Genomic DNA, 22413 nt, shown 5'->3' with positions numbered 1-22413 from the left:
CTAACAATATTTTTCGTGATGCTCTTCCTTGCAGCTTATAGACTATTCCATTACTGTAGACAGAGGCTTCAGCCACAGTTAGTGGATCCTTCACTACCCTTTCAGAGACATTTACAGGTTCTCCATTTAACGCTGTCCATTTTAATTTTGTATCAGTTCTCCTACATAAGTCATTAAGATCTGGCCAGTCTGATGATACCCCAAAATCCCTGAGCTTGAACGTCTAGCTTCCCATTCTCCTTTCTTTTAAATCCTAAAAAATTGTCCTGTTCCGCAGAAGCTAGCGGGATTTTGCGGCGTCTAAAGTCCAAAAACAATGAGGCTCTCGCCATTTCCCGCACAAATTTATCATCATTATTCAGCATATTGAGCAGATGTGATTGCCGGGTGGATGTATTTATCCAGGTGCAATTTGGAACACCTAAGCCTCCAACCTTTCGCCTTTGAAAAATTAGGCACCTGGTTGATCTTGTATTTAAATTGAGCCACTTTCTCACAACCTGCACAATTTTAGAATCCATTTCTTGAAGAACATTTTGTGGTACATGGACATTGGCAAACAAATGCTGAATTTTAGCTAATACAATTTTTCTTATTGCTTCCAATTTCATTATAATTGGAAGGGGAGAAACGTCAACCTGCTCCAATCTAAAATTAAATTCATTCCTCATTTGCTCAACCTGATAACTCCAATCTCCTGCAATGTTAATTTTATGGCCCAAGTAGCTGTAGCTCTCATGTCTGTTATAAACTCTAATTGGTTTATCAAGAATTAAGAAGACTGGAGGCTTATCTGTCTTAGATTTATACCAACGATTTCCACCACTTCTTCTTTCATAAAGCACTGCACATTTATTATGCTTTACTTCTAATGCTGACCATCTTAGAAATTTATCAGTACATGAAAGCATGTTCTTAAGTACAGTTTCATCTCTTGATGCAAGAACAACAACAGGATTAGGTGTCAACATCTGAGATGGTGCATAAATACACAGCCACTTAAGCCAGTGATTGATAGCAAGAATAAAGTTCACTGCACTCCAAGGGCACCCGGTTTTAATTCCTATCCCCAATGGTATGGGTTCTGTTATATCTTTACCACAAATAACCTGCAGGAAAGAATCTGTGTAAACATCTTTCACTATGTCCACAAATGCTTTAGGAAGATGCATTTCTTCAAGAGCATTAATCATAATGTTATGTGGCAATGTCCCAAAAGCGTCTCTAAAATCCAAAAACACTGCAAACAACTTGGCTGATTCGTGTTTGAAATCATCAATGCCAGTCTTTAAACAGAAAACATGCTCGTTCATTCCTTGACGCTCAATATAGGCTTTTTGTTTGCTTGACAATGTTCCTGTATCCACAAGCCAAGGAAGTACTCTGCCAAGCAGACATTTCATAAAGACTTTATATACCGTTGGTAGAAGAGAAATGTCTCTCCATGTCGATGGATCCCCTGGTATATTGTCCTTTTTTGGAATCCTATGTACTAATGCACCTTTCCATGCTTTGGGCACTTTTCCGTTACAAAGGCAGGTATTAAAAATACTCGCCAAAGCTGGAGCAGTCTGTCACCTTGTAGCTTTCAATGTTTCATACGTTACACCATCGGCTCCACTTGCTTTATTATTGGGCAGGCTTAAAATAACCTTTTCGACTTCATGCAGAGTAAATTGTGACGTTGAGGGTAAATAATCAGGTTCATTCACCTTTAATTCGTCACTCCATGGTGGCAGTTCATCTAGCATATGTGTTTTAGACTTGCATTTCTCTAAATAATAGTTATACACCTGATCGACATTACTAGAGCTAGATGGTGGATTCGGATAGGTGATGTTATTTAGAATAATATCTATTGCTCTTGTTCTACGGTGCTGCCACAGGTAACTTAGTTTGTCTCTGCCTACCTTCTGGGATGTTTTATGCCGTTGTCTTCCACTTGCGAGTGCAGGTTGAACAACCTCCCGCACATAACTGTTTTTCAATCCACATGGACAAGTTCTCAAATGTAACTTCGCTTGGTGGAGTTTGAACCACAGGGAGACTTTTTAATAAACGAGCCACATACTTGAGCAGCGGTAGTCCAAACTGCCGTCCATCCCCACGTGACGCTGAGAACACTCCATTCTTAAAGAATACTCCATTCAGAATCGCCACCAAACGCGTCCATTTCTGTAAATCCCCAGTGTGTGTGAACTTCTGTTTCTCATCTAGCCTCTTTGTGTCAAGATTTTTCCTAACCTGTCTTTCATCCCGCTGAAAATCACGCCACTCTCTTTCCTGTAGCGGTCTTTGATATTTAGTGAAATCACCTGGTTCACCTTTAGTAGTGCAATAAGGCACATGATTAGTAAGAATCTATAAAAACACATTTTGGACATTTTCTCTGCTTTAACGACGGCAGTCACGACGGGTGCCATGTGGAGTGCTACAGCATGCTGCCGCGCATGCGCATGTCACACACACACACACACACTGAGAGAACCACGAAAACACAAATCACAGCACACACACACACACACACACACACTGAGAGAACCACGAAAACACAAATCACAGCACACACACACACTCACACACACACACACACACACACTGAGAGAACCACGAAAACACAAATCACAGCACACACACACACACACACACACTGAGAGAACCACGAAAACACAAATCACAGCACACACACACACACACACACACACTGAGAGAACCACGAAAACACAAATCACAGCACACACACACACACACACACACACACACACAATGAGAGAACCACGAAAACACAAATCACAGCACACACACACACACACACACACTGAGAGAACCACGAAAACACAAATCACAGCTAGGGTTGCAACGGTATGAGATTTTCACGGTATGATAACCGTCTCAGAAAATACCGCGGTATCACGGTTATCACGGTATCACAGTTTGTTACATATATTATTAAACTGACCCTTAAAGAATTTACAACAAAGGTTTTTTGTTCAATTAACTATTTATTGTAGAAACCTGGAACAATTATAATTTTAATGTCTCCTTAAAAAAAATTAGCTGTACACCATCAGGTGAAGGAAACCAGGTTTTTCCACTACACTTAAGGGCATTAAGAGTGTATTTATATATATATATATATATATATATATATATATATATATATATATATATATATATATTTAAAAAAAAAAAATATATATATATATATATATATATATATATATATATATATATATATATATATATACACATACATTATACACATTACATGTCCTCTAAGAAGTAAAGATCCTGTATTTAAAATATTCAGTACAGTTATTTAAGTTTAAATTATTTAATATCTGATAAACTGAGCCTGGGTCAGTGTCTGATCAACAACTGTTGTAAACGTCCGTTTTACTGCCAAGTTGGTATATAACCAGATACTGCAGAAAGAGGGGATTTATTTCTGACATGATCCTCACAATAGAGATTTCTATTTTAAGGCTTTCACACCAGGTCTGGTTTTAACACATGAAAAACAGGCACGTCAGAATTTGAAAATTAACGCATGTAAATAAATGGCGTCTTTCACATCCAGTCCGGCCAGGACCTTTACACGGACACGTGAATCCATCGTAGCACGCACTTCACGCCTGTACCTGCGTGCCCAAATTTTGGATAACTCAGCGCTTTTGCGGGCGCTTACCGCATGGGTTGTGCACGACTACAAAGAGATTTTATTTATGTTCAGATTAAAATTATAAACTAAACACATACTTTGCGATGCACAGCGGGGTGGTGTTCTCGGAGATGGGAGAACAGGTTTGACGTATGTCCAACTTTAGCTGTGACTTTACGGCCACGTTGATTACAAATCGGATAACCATCCTCGGGTGCGTTCGGCTGGTATCTGAAATAGTCCACACTGCTGATTTTAGTTCAGCCTTTTTGTAGTCGGACGGAGATTTGTTTAGTCTGATGCACTTTCTGCTGTTCTCACCGCTGTGTGCTGAGCAGCTGAAGCGGGTGAGTTTCTCCGCTGGCTTGCGTTTTACCGGTAATAAGCAAACACACACGGTATGATAACCGTGCATTTTAATACCATGGTATACCGTGAAACCGGTTACCGCTGCAACCCTAATCACAGCACACACACACACACACTGAGAGAACCACGAAAACACAAATCACAACACACACACACACTGAGAGAACCACGAAAACACAAATCACAGCACACATACACACACACACACACACACACACTGAGAGAACCACGAAAACACAAATCACAGCACACACACACACACACACTGAGAGAACCACGGAAATACAAATGAGAGAACACTGATAGAAATACAGATACAATGGTGGCTAGGGTGTTGCTACATGGTTTCTAGGTGGTTGCTATGGTATGCATGGTGGTTGCTAATGTGTTTGCTAGGTAGTTGCTAAGGTAATGCTATAAACTGGTTCTTTCAGTGTGGTTCTTTCAATAGCTGGTTTATCCAGCAGCTCCTACAAACACACCTTACTTACTGAAGGGTAATGGACAATAACAATAACAATATAGTTATAATAGTAATACTCAGAAGAAGAAGCAGATTGTATAGCACTGTTTTTAGTTTAATAGTGTAAATTTCCCCCCATAAATGTTGTATATAGACAATGTTCTCTTGTTCTTTTTGAAAAATGTAAAAGAGCAAAAATATTCTAAGACTCAAATGATTTTTAGTGTGGAGACTTTTATAAGAGTAGAACAAAAAGAAAACAGTATCTTACCCTTGTAGTCTTCAATAGTCTTTCGGTACTTCTTTACGGTTTCTGGTAAAAAGAAAAAAGGTTTTGCACACATGCACACACTGATAGATCTAAAGATACACACCTACACACACTGAAAAAACTACAGATACACACCTACACACACTGAAAGAACTACAGATACACACTTACACACACTGATAGAACTACAGATACAGAACTACAGATACACACCTGCACACACTGATAGAACTACAGATACAGAACTACAGATACACACCTACACACATTGAAAGAACTACAGATACACACCTAGACACTGATAGAACTACAGATACACACCTACACACTGATAGAACTACAGATACACACCTACACACATTGAAAGAACTACAGATACACACCTAGACACTGATAGAACTACAGATACACACCTACACACTGATAGAACTACAGATACACAACTACACACTGATAGAACTACAGATACACAACTACACACTCTGAGACAACTACAGATACACACCTACACATGATAGAACTACAGATACACAACTACACACTCTGAGACAACTACAGATGCACACCTACACACACTGATAAAACTACACATACACACTTACACACACTAATAGAAATACAGATACACACACTGATAGAACTACAGATACATACCTACACACTGATAAAACTACACATACACACACACACACTAATAGAAATACAGATACACACACTGATAGAACTACAGATACACACCTACACACACTGAAAGAACTACTGATATACACCTAGTAGGGTTGCAACGGTATGAGATTTTCACGGTATGATAACTGTCTCAGAAAATACCGCGGTATCACGGTTATCACGGTATCACAGTTTGTTACATATATTATTACATATATTATCACGGTTATCACGGTATCACAGTTTGTTACATATATTATTAAACTGACCCTTAAAGAATTTACAACAAAGGTTTTTTGTTCAATTAACTATTTATTGTAGAAACCTGGAACAATTATAAATTTAATGTCTCCTTAAAAAAAAATTAGCTGTACACCATCAGGTGAAGGAAACCGGGTTTTTCCACTACACTTAAGGGCATTAAGAGTGTATTTATATATATTTATATATATATATATATATATATATATATATATATATATATATATATATATATATATATATACACATACATTATACACATTACATGTCCTCTAAGAAGTAAAGATCCTGTATTTAAAATATTCAGTACAGTTATTTAAGTTTAAATTATTTAATATCTGATAAACTGAGCCTGGGTCAGTGTCTGATCAACAACTGTTGTAAACGTCCGTTTTACTGCCAAGTTGGTATATAACCAGATACTGCAGAAAGAGGGGATTTATTTCTGACATGATCCTCACAATAGAGATTTCTATTTTAAGGCTTTCACACCGGGTCTGGTTTTAGCACATGAAAAACAGGCACGTCAGTATTTGAAAATGAACGCATGTAAATGAATGGCGTCTTTCACATCCAGTCCGGCCAGGACCTTTACACGGACACGTGAATCCATCGCAGCACGCACTTCACGCCTGTACCTGCGTGCCCAAATTTTGGATAACTCAGCGCTTTTGCGGGCGCTTACCGCATGGGTTGTGCACGACTACAAAGAGATTTTATTTATGTTCAGATTAAAATTATAAACTAAACACATACTTTGCGCTGCACGGCGGGGTGGTGTTCTCAGAGATGGGAGAGCAGGTTTGACGTATGTCCACCTTTAGCTGTGACTTTACGGCCACGTTGATTACAAATCGGATAACCATCCTCGGGTGCGTTCGGCTGGTATCTGAAATAGTCCACACTGCTGATTTTAGTTTAGCCTTTTTGTAGTCGGACGGAGATTTGTTTAGTCTGATGCTCTTTCTGCTGTTCTCACCGCTGTGTGCTGAGCAGCTGAAGCGGGTGAGTTTCTCCGCTGGCTTGCGTTTTACCGGTAATAAGCAAACACACACGGTATGATAACCGTGCATTTTAATACCATGGTATACCGTGAAACCGGTTACCGCTGCAACCCTAACACCTAGACACTGATAGAACTACAGATACACACCTACACACACTGATAGAACTACAGATACACAACTACACACTCTGAGACAACTACAGATACACACCTACACACACAGATAAAACTACACATACACACTTACACAGACTAATAGAAATACAGATACACACAATGATAGAACTACAGATACATACCTACACACTGATAGATATACAGATGCACACCTATAGAACACAGTTCTGAAAGAACACTGGTGTAACAACTAGAAAAGTGCATTTCCTGAAGAAAAAACAGGATGCTCGCACAGCTAACAAAGCTTCAAACGGTCGCTAAAGAATCACAGGTTGTTGCTGAAGAATGTTGCTAGGTGGTTGCTATGAAAGGCCTATTTGTTGCTATGGTGCTGCTAAATGGTAGCCAATGTGTGCCAGGTGGTTGCTATGGTATGGATTGTGGTTGCAAAGGAGTTTACAAGGTAGTTGCTAAGGTCATGCTAGAACGTTGCTGAGGTGTTACTATGGTATCCATAGTGGTGGCTATGGTGCTGCTACATTTTTGCTAGGTGGTTGCTATGGTATGCATAGTGGTTGCTAAGGTGTTTGCTAGGTAGTTGCTAAGGTCTTGCTGGACAGTCGCTAAGGTGTTGCTATGGTACCTGTGATGGTTTCTATGGAGTTGCAAAAGTGGGTTGCACAAACTTTTGGCCAATAGCTGGTTTATCCAGCAGCTCCTACAAACACACCCTACTTACTGAAAGGTAATGGTCAGAAGTTGTGCCGTGTGTGGACTCATTTAATTAAAAAGATATATATTTTGAATAACAATATAGTTATAATAGTAATACTAAAAGGAAGAAGCAGATTGTATTGCACTGTGCAATCATAGACCAAGATAGCTACATCACTAACAAAGCCTTGTCTTTGTATTGTTACAATCTCAGTTTGTCTGGTAGAAAAAATTAAATGATGCTGATGAATGTAATCTGAAAGTGGTGACTAAGCTGTGTCAATTACTAAACTGACTAAAACAATATAAATATGTAACCTGTAGTTAATGATTTAAAGTATAATAGTGTACATATTTTCCCTCACAAACATTCTATGTAGACATCGTTTTTTTTTCTTTTTTAAAAAAGGTAAAAGAGCAAAAATAATTGACGCCTCAACTGATTTTTATAAAACCTCTATTACATTAAATTTTACTGCACTTGATCTCTTTACTAAAAAACAATACACAAGAATTTACACTTTCAAAAATGCAGAAATGCAAAATTTGTTTCAGAAAATCCACAAAAACAACTACTGCAGTAAAAGCAAGAAAATGTTAGTTTGCAGGTTTTTAATTAAAAACATTTTTTATTGTTTCGGCTCTAGATGAGAGAGTGACTCTTACCAGTGGCATTGCGTAGTTGATCTGACATTTCTGCTACAGTGCTGGCACACTGATCCCTTAATGATTCATTAGAGACTCCTTTATTGAAACCTGTCAAATAAAAACACCATACAAAACTCATGAAACCAAGCAAAAATAATGTTGCCTAATTATAAGGAACAGGGTAGCTATCATTCTAAGGACAGCCCAGTGAATGAACCTTATCATTCTGTCCTCAAACTTTTGTCAATACTAATCCAGAAAAAATAATTAATTTTAAAGAAGTTGTAAATTAGCTAAAGCAAGTGTGACAAATTTGAGTTAAACTATTACATTATAGACTGAAGCTGAGTGATACTCACACAGGACCCCCAGAACACAGAGCGCCACCAAAGCACAGAGCAGGAGGAGGCCGAGAACAACCAGAAGAAACTTCAGGGTTTTCTTTGAAGCAGGAGGATCCCTCTCTCTGAACAAGTGGCCAGTGTGGTCAGAAACATCTGGGAGAAACCGCTGGATTACTTTGGAAAATACTGAAAATGTGCATTTACAAACTTGTTCTCAATGCCTAATGCCAGATGTGGTTGTTTGGATTAGCAATTTAAGTTAAATTTATCATATGGCAGAAGAATACAGTGATATTCCAATATTCCAATGGTGGAACAAACTACCTTCCACTACCAGATCAGGAGAATCTCTCGCTATCTTTAAGAAACTCCTGAAGACAGAGCTCTTCAAAGAGCACTTACTCTCTTAACACCTCTAACACACTAACTACTTCTAACCTCATTTCCTCCTTCCCCTCCTTCACTCCTCTATCCCATTATTTCCCTTTGACCTCCTTTTATCCCTATCCAAAGATGTTTTACCTTTAAACTTATTTTACATTGTACTTGACTATTGTAAGTCGCTTTGGACAAAAGCGTCTGCCAAATGTAATGTAATGTAATGTAATGTAATATTTAAGAAGTTAAATGACGTTTATAGGATTTACAGAAAATTCCTCCTTATGCAGAAATAACAGCTTTTGAATGCTTTCTATAGCTTCCAATGAGTGTCTGGCTTCTGGTTGAAGTTATATTCTTTACAGAATATCTCCAGTTCAGTCAGGTTTGATGGTTTCTGAGCATGAACAGCCCATTTTAAAACACACCACAGATTTTCAATAATATTCATGTCTGCTTACTGAGGTGATAATTCCAGAATGTTGTACTTGTTCCTCTGCATGAGTAGATTTTGAGCAGTGTTTAGGGTTATCTTCTTAAACATTGCTCTTAAGAATCTGCTGATATTGACTGGAATCCATGCGGCCCTCAACTTCCCAGATTCCCAAGATTCCCAGTACCTGCACTGACCACACAGCCCCACAGCATGATGGAACCACCACCAAATTTTACAGTGGGGAGCAAGTGTTTTTCTTGGAATGCTGTGTTCTTTTTTTCCACCGTGCATACCTCCCTCCAAAGAAGTAGTCCACAGTACCTTATTCCAAAATGAAGCTGCCTTGTGTAAATGTGCTTTAGCATACCTCAAGCGACTCTGTTTGTGGCGTGCCACCTCAGGTCTTAACTAGAACTGTCCCTGTGATCTTTCCTCACTATATTCTGAAGAGTAACTCTTTATTTTACCTTGAGTGTATTGACAAATATCTTTCAGTTATGATTACTTATCTTAGTATCTATAATTACATAATCAGTGTGTGAAACCTTGTATTTTATATGCATTAACCAATACTCACCTTACATTTGATCATTTTTACTCACAGTGTATTTTACATGCATTTATATAGAAGATTAACCAATAATCACAATATATTCTTTACATATATAGTAAAACATTGTTTGATCAGGCATGTGACTAACACAGACTCTATTATGACAAATTAACCCACACGATACATAAGGCGTTTACTAACACATAGGGTCTATTGTATGGCGGTCTAACCATGCGCCACTAACACATTAACATATAACATATGAGATTTATTGTGAGGCTTGTGTAGCTCATGCTTGAAGCATTTTGTTTACTGCATGTCTTTGACTAACGACCATCAATCATCAGCTAGTGCACTCTGTATGAACTAAATTGATACAAAGGAGGCTTCAGGACGAACAGTGTGGCCTTTCTCTCTGTGCGTGCAAAGTCCTTCACCTACCAAAGCGGGAGGACGCGGGCACATAGGGAGGGCGGCACTGTCTAATTACTGAAACAATATCACACTGTCTGACTGGACCCAGTCAATTCTTAAAACAATACCACACTGTCCGGCTGGACACAATCAAGGCCAAACACTAGTGATCCGGTCAGACCTGTGAAACTTGAGCACTAACACATGAAATTACGCATGCTAACATGAGATGATTTTAGTAACGCCTCATCAGCAGGGTTCACGTCATTTGGGGTATAAACATGGAGTCAGATCAGAGGGGGGTCAGAACTTATACTGAGACAGCTAATAATTGGTTTTGTATGTTCTCCTGGATCCAGTACTTTGTAATAAATACTTGGTTTGCTTGTGGCGAGAGCTTGTAAGATCTTAGTGTCTATAATAAATAGGTCAGAAGCGTTCTTTGACCAAAAACTACATTTCCCACAATGCTTGTCGATTGTGTTACCCGCGAAGTTACGGCTTACTGCCACTACACGGCAGTGTAGTCATTAGGCTTGTTCGAGATGCGGCTGCGCCTCGCCTTGCTGGTCAGCGAGAGCAGCCGCGTGCAGGTGGGCGGGGTGGAGGAGCGGAGAAGTCAGGTCGGACAGTCTCCACCTGCAGCCCACGTGAACAACACAGGATCTCGCGATGAATGCGCTGTTTGTTTACTTCTGGTGTGAATAAAATCGCAAAAGTGAAACAGAGATAACATGAGTGTTATTAAATTGAGATAAAAACTTGTTATAAATATTCACAAAACATACTGTCATGTTACAGATGTATTGTGTAGCACTAAATTAATAATGGGATTCAATTTTTATTTGCAGACCAGCTTTTCTGTCCTTTGTTCTTGGAAATAAATACATCATGCTCATTTACACAGCTTTAATTGTTTAGCGCATTTCACAACACAAAAACAATAGAAGAAAAGAAAAGTAGATCTCAGTATAATAGTTATGTAGGTTTAAAGATAATTAATAAGAGCAGTTCAGGGCGCTTTATAAAACAGTAAAAATGATAGCAGTTGAGCTTTAATATGATATAAAATGCAGATTATGAACAAATAAATATTTTTGAATACTGCATGAAAATGAACTGTCTTGCTACTAGATATGACAGTGTAAATACTGTGTTTTTTAAGGGGTTTTAGAGGAGATATATATTTTAAAATAAAAAGATTCACACGTGATAGGTGTCGGTGGATCTTCTAACCAATGGGGATTAAGCTCTGTCGTCATCAGGGCGGCTCTAGGCTCCCGCAGTTGGTGGGAAGCAACTGCAGCGCCTGGGTCAGACGGCTGCAGGCAGATTTCTATGGAACGCCAAAAGGCCCAAAAAACGCCTGGACCAGACGCCTTTTATCGAAAAGAACGGCGTACAATACGGCGTTCTGTGTGGGTTTTACACCGTAATATACACCGTATGATTTCAAGACGCCGTAATATACGCCGTATGATTTCACGACGGCGTTAAAAACGCCGCTAAAAGCACAGAAGACGCCGTTTCCCACGGCGTTTTTCGACCCTTTTGGCGCGCCGTACAGAGCGCCGTCTCAGTGCAACGAGGCGGCGTAAAAAGCGGCGTTTTAGTGTCTCTCTTGACGCCGTAATAAGCGGCGTAAAAAGCGGCGTTTAATAATAAGATAATGAGCTCCACCTTCCAGTTTTGAAAGCCAATACATTTAAACTCTGTTCAGCCAATGCTCTTACAGAGAGACTCAGTCTAAAGCAATTCACTGCAGATCCGAGCTCCTGAACCAGAGCTCTTCAGTTTTTAAATACAAATTTACAATATACCTTCTTCAGACATTCCCGCTGGTGCTCATGCCTTTTATTAGTCTAATATTTATGCTGTTCAATGTATTTTAAATAAAATTAATAGTAGTACAGTTTAAATGTATTGGCTTTCAAAACTGGAAGGTGGAGCTCATTATCTTATTATTAAACGCCGCTTTTTACGGCGTCAAGAGAGACACTAAAACGGCGCTTTTTACGCCGTCTCATTGCACGGCGCGCCAAAAGGGTCGAAAAACGCAGTGGGAAACGGCGTCTTCTGTGCTTTTAGCGGCGTTTTTAACGCCGTCGTGAAATCATACGTCGTATATTACGGCGTCTTGAAATCATACGGCGTATATTACGGCGTAAAACCCACACAGAACGCCGTATTTTACGCCGTTCTTTTCGATAAAAGGCGTCTGGTCCAGGCGTTTTTTGGGCCTTTTGGCGTTCCATATATGGAATGCCTGGAGGCCTTATGAAAACGCGTGGTGGCGTTATGTAAGCGCCTGGCGCCGCCACACGCTCTTAAACGCCTGGCGGCGCCTAGCGTTTGTTCCAAGGCGTAAAAGTAAGCCCTGAACGGCGTTTTGGACGGCGTTTTTTAAGTATTACGCACGCTTTAAGCGCCGTCAGACCCAGGCGAATTCTGACCCATTTGGCTTGCCATAAGTACAACCACAGACATTTCAAAACTTCTTGGCTGCAGGAGTTTGCGTGGCTCAGGTATGACAACATAAAGCAGACAATGTACTGCGAATTCAGTTCGAAAGTAAGCAAAGATATCGCTGGAAACACGGATTTTTAACCAGGAACGCATCGTTTAAAAAAAAGAAAAAACACGGAGAGAGTCGAAAGCATAAAAATGCACGCGACTTTAGTGTGCTCTGACAAAACCTCCCTTAGCTCGCACATGTGATAAAACTGAAAAATGAAATTTAATAGAGCCTACATGCACGTGAGAAACTACCCCGTCTTGTTAATAAGAAAAAAATGGACTGGATGTGTCGAAAACGTATGATAATGACTCAGCTTGTGCCGAGTTTGTGGGATGTAACGTTATAGCAGACAACGTCAAAGCTCGTCAAAGATCGTGACAGAAGCCCAGAAAGCTAAGTATATCTCTGTAATCACTGACTGTGGGACTGATGTGCCCGGCAGTTTTACGTAATCGCTTATTGAAGACACGTTTCTGGTGGTCTACCGGTGTACCGGTGTTTTGTCAAGTTATGCTACCCATCAATACGTGCTTCCTAAAGGCACTGCGCAAGTGCAAACAAACACGTTTTGATAATTTCTCGTGGTTTTTTTTTTATAACAAATCTATTTTTGTGCATAAAACAACCTGGACTCACTGTCCTTGCACAAAAGTGTAAATACAAATTAATAATAATAATAATAAATACAATAATTTATTAATTATAATTTAAATACAAAAAAGCAAAAGCAGTTTGTAACGAACTCTCATTGCCTTAAATTTACCATGATACAGTGATTTATGTTATAAAAATATACTAACACTACATCTACTGGGGACTTCTACTGCAAACATGCTCTAACATTGAGCTTCTTTTGAGTTTTTATCGTTAAATATACACTAGGGTAGCACGGTTTGACAAGGTAGCACAACTCGACAGAACAAGGGGCACTCTTTAGAAGTGAGATAGGAAAACATATTCTCTCATTTCATTGTTTGCCTCAAAGACTGGAACTGGCAATCCTGAACACTCAAAAATCCCTTCCAATTAGCCCTAAAAGCAAGCCTAAGCTGAAAGCAATTGGTGTGGAGTTGGGGTGTACCATAAGCACACCTTCTGCAGTAAAGACTTTATTGGCATTATTGTTTGGCACTTGGAAAAAAATATTGGCGCCCAAATTATTTATTTTAGGAGCCACTGGCTCCTTAAACATTTTTTTTGTCTAGAGCCCTGGGTGTACTGGTGTATAAATCACTGTACTGTAGGGTGTACTGGTGTATAAACCACTGTACTGTAGGGTGTACTGGCATGTAAAACACTGTCCTGTCGTGTACTGGTGGGTAAAACACTGTACTGTAGGGTGTACTGGCATGTAAAACACTGTCCTGTCGTGTACTGGTGGGTAAAACACTGTACTGTAGGGTGTACTGGCATGTAAAACACTGTCCTGTCGTGTACTGGCGTGTAAAACACTGTCCTGTAGGGTGTTCTGGTGAATAAACCACTGTCCTGTTATGTACTGATGTAGCGAGCGAGCCGCTGTACTGTTTAAGTGTCCCGGCACGCGAGCGAGCCGCTGTGCTGTTCAGTGTCCTGGCGCACACTCCGCTGTGCTGCTGTATGTGCCGGCGCACACTTCGCTGTGCTGCACATAATTACTGAAAACATTCAGAAATATTCATTTGTTAAGCATTGTCACAGGCCACAGGCGACAATCTAAACATAGGTTGGTGGTGCAGTCATAGGTGATGTGGTGATGTGTAAGAAGGTCTAATACAATTTAAGACACTCTGTCATTTAGAGATGAGTCATGCACCTGTTGTAAGTGTTGAGCAGAGGCCTGTAAAAAGATGAGTGCTTCATTTCATATATACAAATCTGTTGATATTTGTTGTCTATTCTACATTTAAGTGAGTTAGAATGTGTCAAAAGGCATCCACGTGCTATGGTTGTTAATCAGAATCAACCAGAATGACCTTTTGACCTTTACAAAATTATCTGAAGTAAAACAAAGGTATCCATTTTCTCACACTGTTTGCCTGTAGACTGCATGATATGATTGCAGTTAGATTTTTAACAAGTAGTTGCAGTGCCCCCTAAAGGCCAATCTGGATGGAAATTTGTTAATAGTTAGTAATATTCTACCAAATTGATTAACATTATGAGATGATTCAAACAAATACCAGAATAGCATTTCCAACAACTTTTACACTGAATATTTACCTACAGTGTTCAACAAGGCCAAACTTGCGGTAATAAGTCAAAAATCCGGAGTTTGCAATTATGAATAAACAAAACCAGATAGATGTCAAAACATTACATAGATTTACATAGATTTTCTTGAACAGCGCCCCCATAGGCCAAACAGTTGCGAAACTTTGCAGGTCACTTCAGAGTCCCTATCTGAACATAACACATCCCAATGGGATATTTCATCCCAGTTGGTCAATGAAAAAATGTATTAATGGTAAATGTCTTAATATGAGGACATTTATGGACTATTAGTAGTAATTGTTGATGTTATCAGCATCAGATATTGCTTAGTTTATTACAATATTAAGTAAGTATAAGTAATAATGAACCACTGGTGAAACCATAGATAAATACAGAATGATAGCTGACTTAGCTCACAACATAGATTTTGAATATAAAATTATTTGATATCCTTTAATGTGCCATACTATTTAAGACTACTTTTAAACATCAATTATAAGGAAAGGTGTACCTAATAATACATAATCAACTAACATTACCTCTGTCTGGTGAACCGAGACATCTTTTATTTCTCTCCGTTGAGAAGAGCTCAAAATTTTGATAGACCTCGTCCATTTTATTATCTTCAGTGCAGACCACCACTTCAAATTTTCTATTACCAGGAAATGTTAAGAACATTTATATTTCATTCACACAGGAAATGTGTCATTTACCCCCCCACACACACAAACACACACACACAAACACATGCACCCTTTAATTTGTAGATCAAGTTGCCGGTAGTAGAAATGTGTACATGCTTATGGTGCAAACAGGCAGTACCATACTTGTTAATTTGTTCTCTACATCTTAAAATAGACAAAGGAAAGATCCTGCTACTAAATTTCCTTTTTTTTTTTAATTCCGGCTGGTCAGCCAACTATTTGCAGTTCTAAGAAGTGTTATAGCAATTTATGCTTATTTGTTACATTCTAGGGTTGTCACGATACCAACATTTTGACTTCGATACCGATACCCACTGTAGTATCACGATTCTCGATACCAAAACGATACTTGGAAGAAAAAAAAACAATTAAAATATCTGAACATAAAATGTTTATTTTTGACTGAACTGGATTGAACACTGAACAATCGGTGCAAACGTTTTTATTCTAAAATAAAACATTTGAACAAAAAACAAGTTTCGTTATTATAACCTTAACTATAACATAATTATCTAAACACTTCCTAAAAACTAAAACTAAAACCAGAGGTAATGGTAGCCTGACTATGTGAACCTGACGGGCGGGCAGAAGTTAAGTTCTGAATAAGGAAAATAAAGAGACAGAAGAACATTACAATGTTATGTTCATTTTAACACTCACTGCTCCGTTTTATTAATCAACTGTTTACCGTTTTTAATAAGCCCATGTTCAGTGTAACGATCAAGCAGGCTACGTGCCTGACCACAGATTTGCGATGGAAACGCGAAAACGTGAACATCTTGAGTTCATGTTTCACAGCCAATGGGATAATGGAGAAATAGAGAAAACCACGGGTCCAAAACAAAACTCCTGCACACTCCTCAACTAACACCGCGGAGCGCGAGGTGCCGCCGCGCTTGTGCCGAATCCGCTACTGAATCCGACTCCCGCTTCGCGGACAGAATCGGCACAACACCCCCCGCTGTACAACTGCGGGAGTGAAAACAGCGCTAATAAATAAAGTAGTTTAGTTTCACTTTCAGTTTTCGTTATTTTATTTAAAAATATCAATAAAAAACAGATGCCTACATCTCAGACTATTTTCCCACACTTCACTCCTCGCGCCCGTTTTGTCCACAAGTCGCGGACGAGAGACATCTGTTATTTTAGCCGTCGCCATTCTACACTCGCTGCTGCTCTGCTGGCTTGCGCGTGAATCGATTCATTTGTTCAGAACACTAAGTTTATCTGAATCCTGCCACACCGACTGCTGCGGTGTGAATCAGTTTTCTTATGAACTGAATCAAATCGCGCGTACTAATTTGACTCATTTGAAGCTAGTGACTGGGCTATATACAGTATCGAAAGCATCGAACGCTAAAGAACCGAATCGTTTGTGATGACGTAGTATCGAAAAAGAATCGAACCTTCGGTACACCGTGCAACTCTATTACATTCACCCACGCCCAAACTGCCACAATTTAGGAAACCATTAATTCACAAAGTCTGTCTTGACATGGTACACTAAAACTGAAACACCTGGTTTTAGACCACAATGACTTATTATCCTGATGGACAGTTCTGGTGGAAACAGAAGAGAAGGAGAGTTGAGGTGCACACTGAATTCTGCCGTGATTTGGGCAGCCGTAGTTTTATGTTTTTGGATACAATCTGGGTTAGCACACGAACATCCCTTTCAGGCAGCTTCCTCCTGCATCCACAGTTAATCCTGTTGGATGTGGTTCGTCCCTCTTGGTGGTACACTGACTGTACCCTGGATACTGTGGCTCTTGATACGTCACAAAGACTTGCTGTCTTGGTCACAGATGCGCCAGCAAGACGTGCACCAACAATTTGTCCTCTTTTGAACTCACCCATACTGTTGTGTGCATTGCAATATTTTGAGCAAAACTGTGCTCTTACCCTGCTAATTGAACCTTCACACTCTGCTCTTACTGGTATAATGTGAAATTAATGAAGATTGGCCACCAGGCTGCTCCAATTTAGCTATGAAACCCCCCACACTAAAATGACAGGTGTTTCAGTTACATTGTCCAACCCCTGTACACTTGCTCACTATGTCAACAGCAGGGATATGTTTTACCCGTAAGCAGAACTGAAAGACATGAAGTCTCTTTTATTCTTGGTGCTCTTAAATTGCTTCTTAAGTGACATTTGCTTCTTATTTGATAAATCCTCTTAGATTATTTTTTTCTGCGTATGATGTTGATTGTTGTATGTTTGACACATTTTAGGTCTCACTGTTTAAAAACTGTTTTTAAGCTGGTGTGCCCAGCCTTTTCCTGCCAAATTTAATAAATAATACTAATACAAATATTGATAGTATAATAGAAGTTTCTGCCACCCAAAGTCCTCTTGATGCTGTATTGTTCAATCAAATTTCCTGACAATATTTTCCAAATGACCAGGTGACACCTCAGACTAACATAGAACTTTCTCAAAGTTCTCTGGGAGAACGGTGGAACCCAGGCAGTTCAGATTTAAATTAGCAAATAAGCACTGTTTTGAGATATAGACAAAAAAAAAAAAAAACTAAAGATGGTACTTCCAGTTTGCACACATTTGTTTCTAAGCGCTGACATATTTTTGGCAGCACCCTGAGCTTTTAGAATTAAAGAAGACGGAGAGTGTGTGTGTGTGTGTGTGTGTGAGAGACACATTTTCTTATTTAAAATGAAAATATTGTACAGATCTCATAGGTTTGTTGCGTGATCTTGTTATAATACTAACATTACAATAGACAGAGGAGTAATCAAGTGAACTATTAAAAGAATATACCTGTTTGTTATCAACTTTGTTGAAATCGTTACTGGGTAGATGTAGTTCAGATTAAACCAGAAAATGCACACTGTGAAAATAGCAGTTCCTTTTTTTGTTTTTGATGGTATGTGTTCCAGATATTATTAGTTTTGCCTTAGACCCCAGTCTATTTCCAGACATATAGTTCCTTGTATTCTTAGTTTTGCCTAGTCTTAGTTTTTGTCTCTGTGTAACATGGAGGAGGAGGCCGGATGTAAATGCAAGTCGGTTTTATTAGACATAAGACAAATCAAAAATAAACACTAAGACTATAAAACAAAGGACTAAACCAGCTCTAAACAAACAAAAGTGAAATAAACTAACAAAGACTCAAACAATATAAAGAAAACAGAACTCTGTGGACCAAAAATGCAACAGGTATAGGTTTAACAAACACAGAAAAAACATCCAGACAGGCTCTAACAGGACAGGGTCAAACAAAAAGCATGACAGAGAACAAAGGAGCACATGGGGTATTTGTACATAGGCACACACAATGGACACCTGTGGAATAAACGAGGGGGCGGGGTTACAAATGAGACAGGAGGGATTACAGATGACAGGGCAGGGCTAAGGCAGAGACAGGACAATAACACAGGCCATGTGCTCAAACAGCGGCCTGTCCAAGGTGTATACTGCCTTCCGCCCGATGCCGGGCATGACAATGACTGATAAAGCAGGTATTAAGGATGAATGAATGAATGAATGGACACGCAGCAGTGCACAAACTCAACTTTTTCATCAACAATTACAGTACCTATAAATGACCTGCTTGCGCACCTTCACAGTGTAAACATCAGTGGTGTGTAGTGAGGCCCTTCTAACCCTTCAGAGAAGGGGTGACAATAGGTGCATGTAAATCATTACATAATATTAAATCAGGAAATATATATTATTGTTATTGTAAACTATAAGCATATATTTTATAAAATTAATTCAAATAAAAACCAGCAACTAATTCAAAGCATTAGTCTGAGTTTTTAAGTTGCTCTTATCTGACTGACAGCGGTTCTAACCAATCAAAGCTTTTTAAAATGAGACAAATATTGTGTCAGATCATATTAAATGGGCTAAAAAAGGCTAACCTTCAATGTAGAACTAATTCACAATAAAAGGCCACTTGACTGGTGAGTTTTTGTGTGTACTTAATGTTTTGGCTGACCTGACGTCTTGTAGGCATACAAATGAGTGATATTTGTTGGCCGGCTGTAGTTGTAGGAAAATTAAGCATTGATTTTGTAGCTGTATTTTTGGGCTGTTAATGTGCATTAAGCTCATATAACTAAGTTGAGACAGAGAATATGTAGTTCTAATATATATCTGGGGTGGAGAAAGTGTTGCATAAGGGGTACCCACTATATTAACTGCACCCCACTGGTAAACATGCAGGTCAGTTTCTTCTGCTGAGAAATAAGAATGCATCAAGGTCAGGGCGCACCTAGCTCTGGAGAATGGCAAGTGAAATGCTGATTGGTTTATTTTACATTACTCCCAAAACACACCTATGATTAGTTGAAATAATTATAACGTGCCTTTTGCTACAGGTCCATCAAGGAAGTGCTATTTTTACAATGTGCATTTTCTGGCTTAATCGGAACTGCATGAGTTTCTCAGAGTACTGATTAAAATATGTTAGTGCTTAGAAACAAACATATGTGCAAGCAGGAAGTACCATCTTTGTTTTCTTTTCTCTACATCTTAAAATAGTGCTTATTTGTCACCATCTCGTCTCACACCTTTCAAATCAGAAACTGAATTTGAATCTGAACTGCCTGGGTTTCATATGTTAGAATGAGGTGTCACCCGGTCAGACAAATCTATCTTAATGTTAGTACTACTGTATATCCAGATCACCCAACAAACCTATGAGATATGGAAAATATTGTTGGGAATTTTGCTTTTTAAGAACACCACAAAAACAGGAGGATTTTAGAGTGGCAGCAACTTCTATTTAACTATTAATATCAGTATTAGTATCATTTATTAAATTTGGCAGGAAAAGGCTGGCCACACCAGCATAAAAACATAGTTTTTAAACAGTGAGACCTGAAATTTGTCAAACATACAACAATCAACATCATACGCAGAAACAATTAACTTAAGAGGATTGATCAAATAAGAAATAAATGTCACTTATTATTATTTTTGTTTTATTATTATTTATTCAACAGGGATAATGCACTTTGATCACCATTTCAGTTTCTACTCCTTTTTGAGTAGCTGTATTGTATATCTTCTTCTTCTTCTACATCAATGTAAATTTGCTAAAAAACTAATTTTCATCTGTAGTGCAGGCAGGTTGTTGTACAAAAACAGTATCAACAGCTTAATGAAAATTTCAAAACCCCACCACACACATACAATAACACCACATACATACAAACACAGTATACATAGAGTACCACAAACATTTCATAAAATATATACGGCTATCGGTGAATACAGATTTGGTTTGTATCTTTGGTCTTTAATTTATATTTAAAAGTCAGATATGTTCGTAACTCAGTTGGTAGACTATTCCAGTATTGGCTGGCTCTAATTGAAAAGACTGCTTGTCCAAACTTACTCCGTCTATACTGTACAATACAATCACTTCTAATAGATGCTCTTGTTACCACACTACCCCTGCAGTCTTTCTGTTTTATAAAACAGTGGGGCGCCAAATGGTCCAGCGGTCTAATGTGCTGCCACTATGAGCGGGAGGTTGCAGGTTCGAACCCCCGCTCATGCAGCTTTGCCATAACCTGCCGGTGCTTGGAGGGAGCAAAATTGGCCCTGCTCCCTCCAGGTGGGTAGATGGTGCTCACACATGTCGGAGGAGGCGTGTGCTTGTACGCATCCTCCAAGAGTCGCAAGCGCCACTGGTAATGGGGACGCACAAAGGGGTGGGACAATTGGATATCCAAATTGGGAGAAAATGGAGAAAAAATCAGAAATAAAATTATAATAATAAACTGTCTCAGTGGAGGAGGAGCAAACCCATATAAAATCTTAAACATAAGACAGGCATCTAGGAGATGTTTAAAAGTATCAAAACTGAGTAAATTATACTTTAGTACTATATGACAGTGATGATGACTATTAGGCTTCCTGTCTAGTGTCTTTAGTGCTTGCTTATAGAGAGATTCAATAGGTTTCAAAACTGACGAGCTTGTTTGTGACGAGCTTGTAAAGCAGTATGTTATATGAAAATCAATCATAGCATGCATAAAAAGTTTGGCCTCTGTCGTTAAATATGGTCTCATGTGCCTGAAATTGGCCAAGTTCAATTTGATAGTATTTGCCACTGGTTTAGCTTGATTTTTTAATTACATGTTTGAATAAAAAATGATTCTAGATTTTTTTGCATCAGACACTACCTTAAGCTATTCTCATTTAACCAGCACGTACAAAACGATATTGTCAACTAAACAAAATAGGGCCCAATACTGATCCTTTTGGGACACCAGTATTACAGTTTAAATATGTAGACTGAGTTTTACCCTTTGATAAGTATGAATTCATCCATTTAATAGAATCAGTTATAGCGTCACATCAATGTCAAAAGTCGAGGGCACAAAAATAACAGGTGAAAAAAATTAACCAGTGTGTTTTAACATTTTGCGTGTGTAAATGAACTTCTCGTGAGCACAAATGTAAAAGTAGCGCACAAGAAGAAAATATTGCTCTTTTCTGGTGCTTTTTTTCCTCGCGTGCTGTGTGAATTACCTGCAGCAGCAGTTTGTGCTCGACTGAGTGTTTTGCGCTCAAATTTTGAAAGGGGTGCTTTTGACAGTTGAGGGGCGGGGCTGGGGTCGCCTCCCTCAGCGAAGGCTATTGGCTGATTTCTCCAGGGTTCGTGACGGACTGCCTACCTCCACAAGCCGGAGGAGGGCGGAGAAAGAAGGACGGCAGGAGA

General features: G+C 39.0%; 1 protein-coding gene across 1 annotated transcript in view; it reads right to left on the bottom strand.

Moving 5' to 3' along the window:
* The window catches only part of LOC103030231 (CD209 antigen-like protein C), a 39009-nt gene that overhangs the window by 4882 nt on the left and 11714 nt on the right, over positions 1–22413 (bottom strand). Inside the window, 3 exon segments of the mRNA XM_049475926.1 lie at positions 4765–4806; positions 8195–8284; positions 8536–8727. Coding sequence (XP_049331883.1) covers positions 4765–4806; positions 8195–8284; positions 8536–8727 — 324 coding nt within the window.

The sequence above is a fragment of the Astyanax mexicanus genome, chromosome 3, assembly GCF_023375975.1.
Source record: "Astyanax mexicanus isolate ESR-SI-001 chromosome 3, AstMex3_surface, whole genome shotgun sequence".
NCBI lineage: Eukaryota > Metazoa > Chordata > Actinopteri > Characiformes > Acestrorhamphidae > Astyanax > Astyanax mexicanus.
Note: the sequence above shows the minus strand (reverse complement) of the source record. Positions and strands in the feature narration are given on the sequence as shown.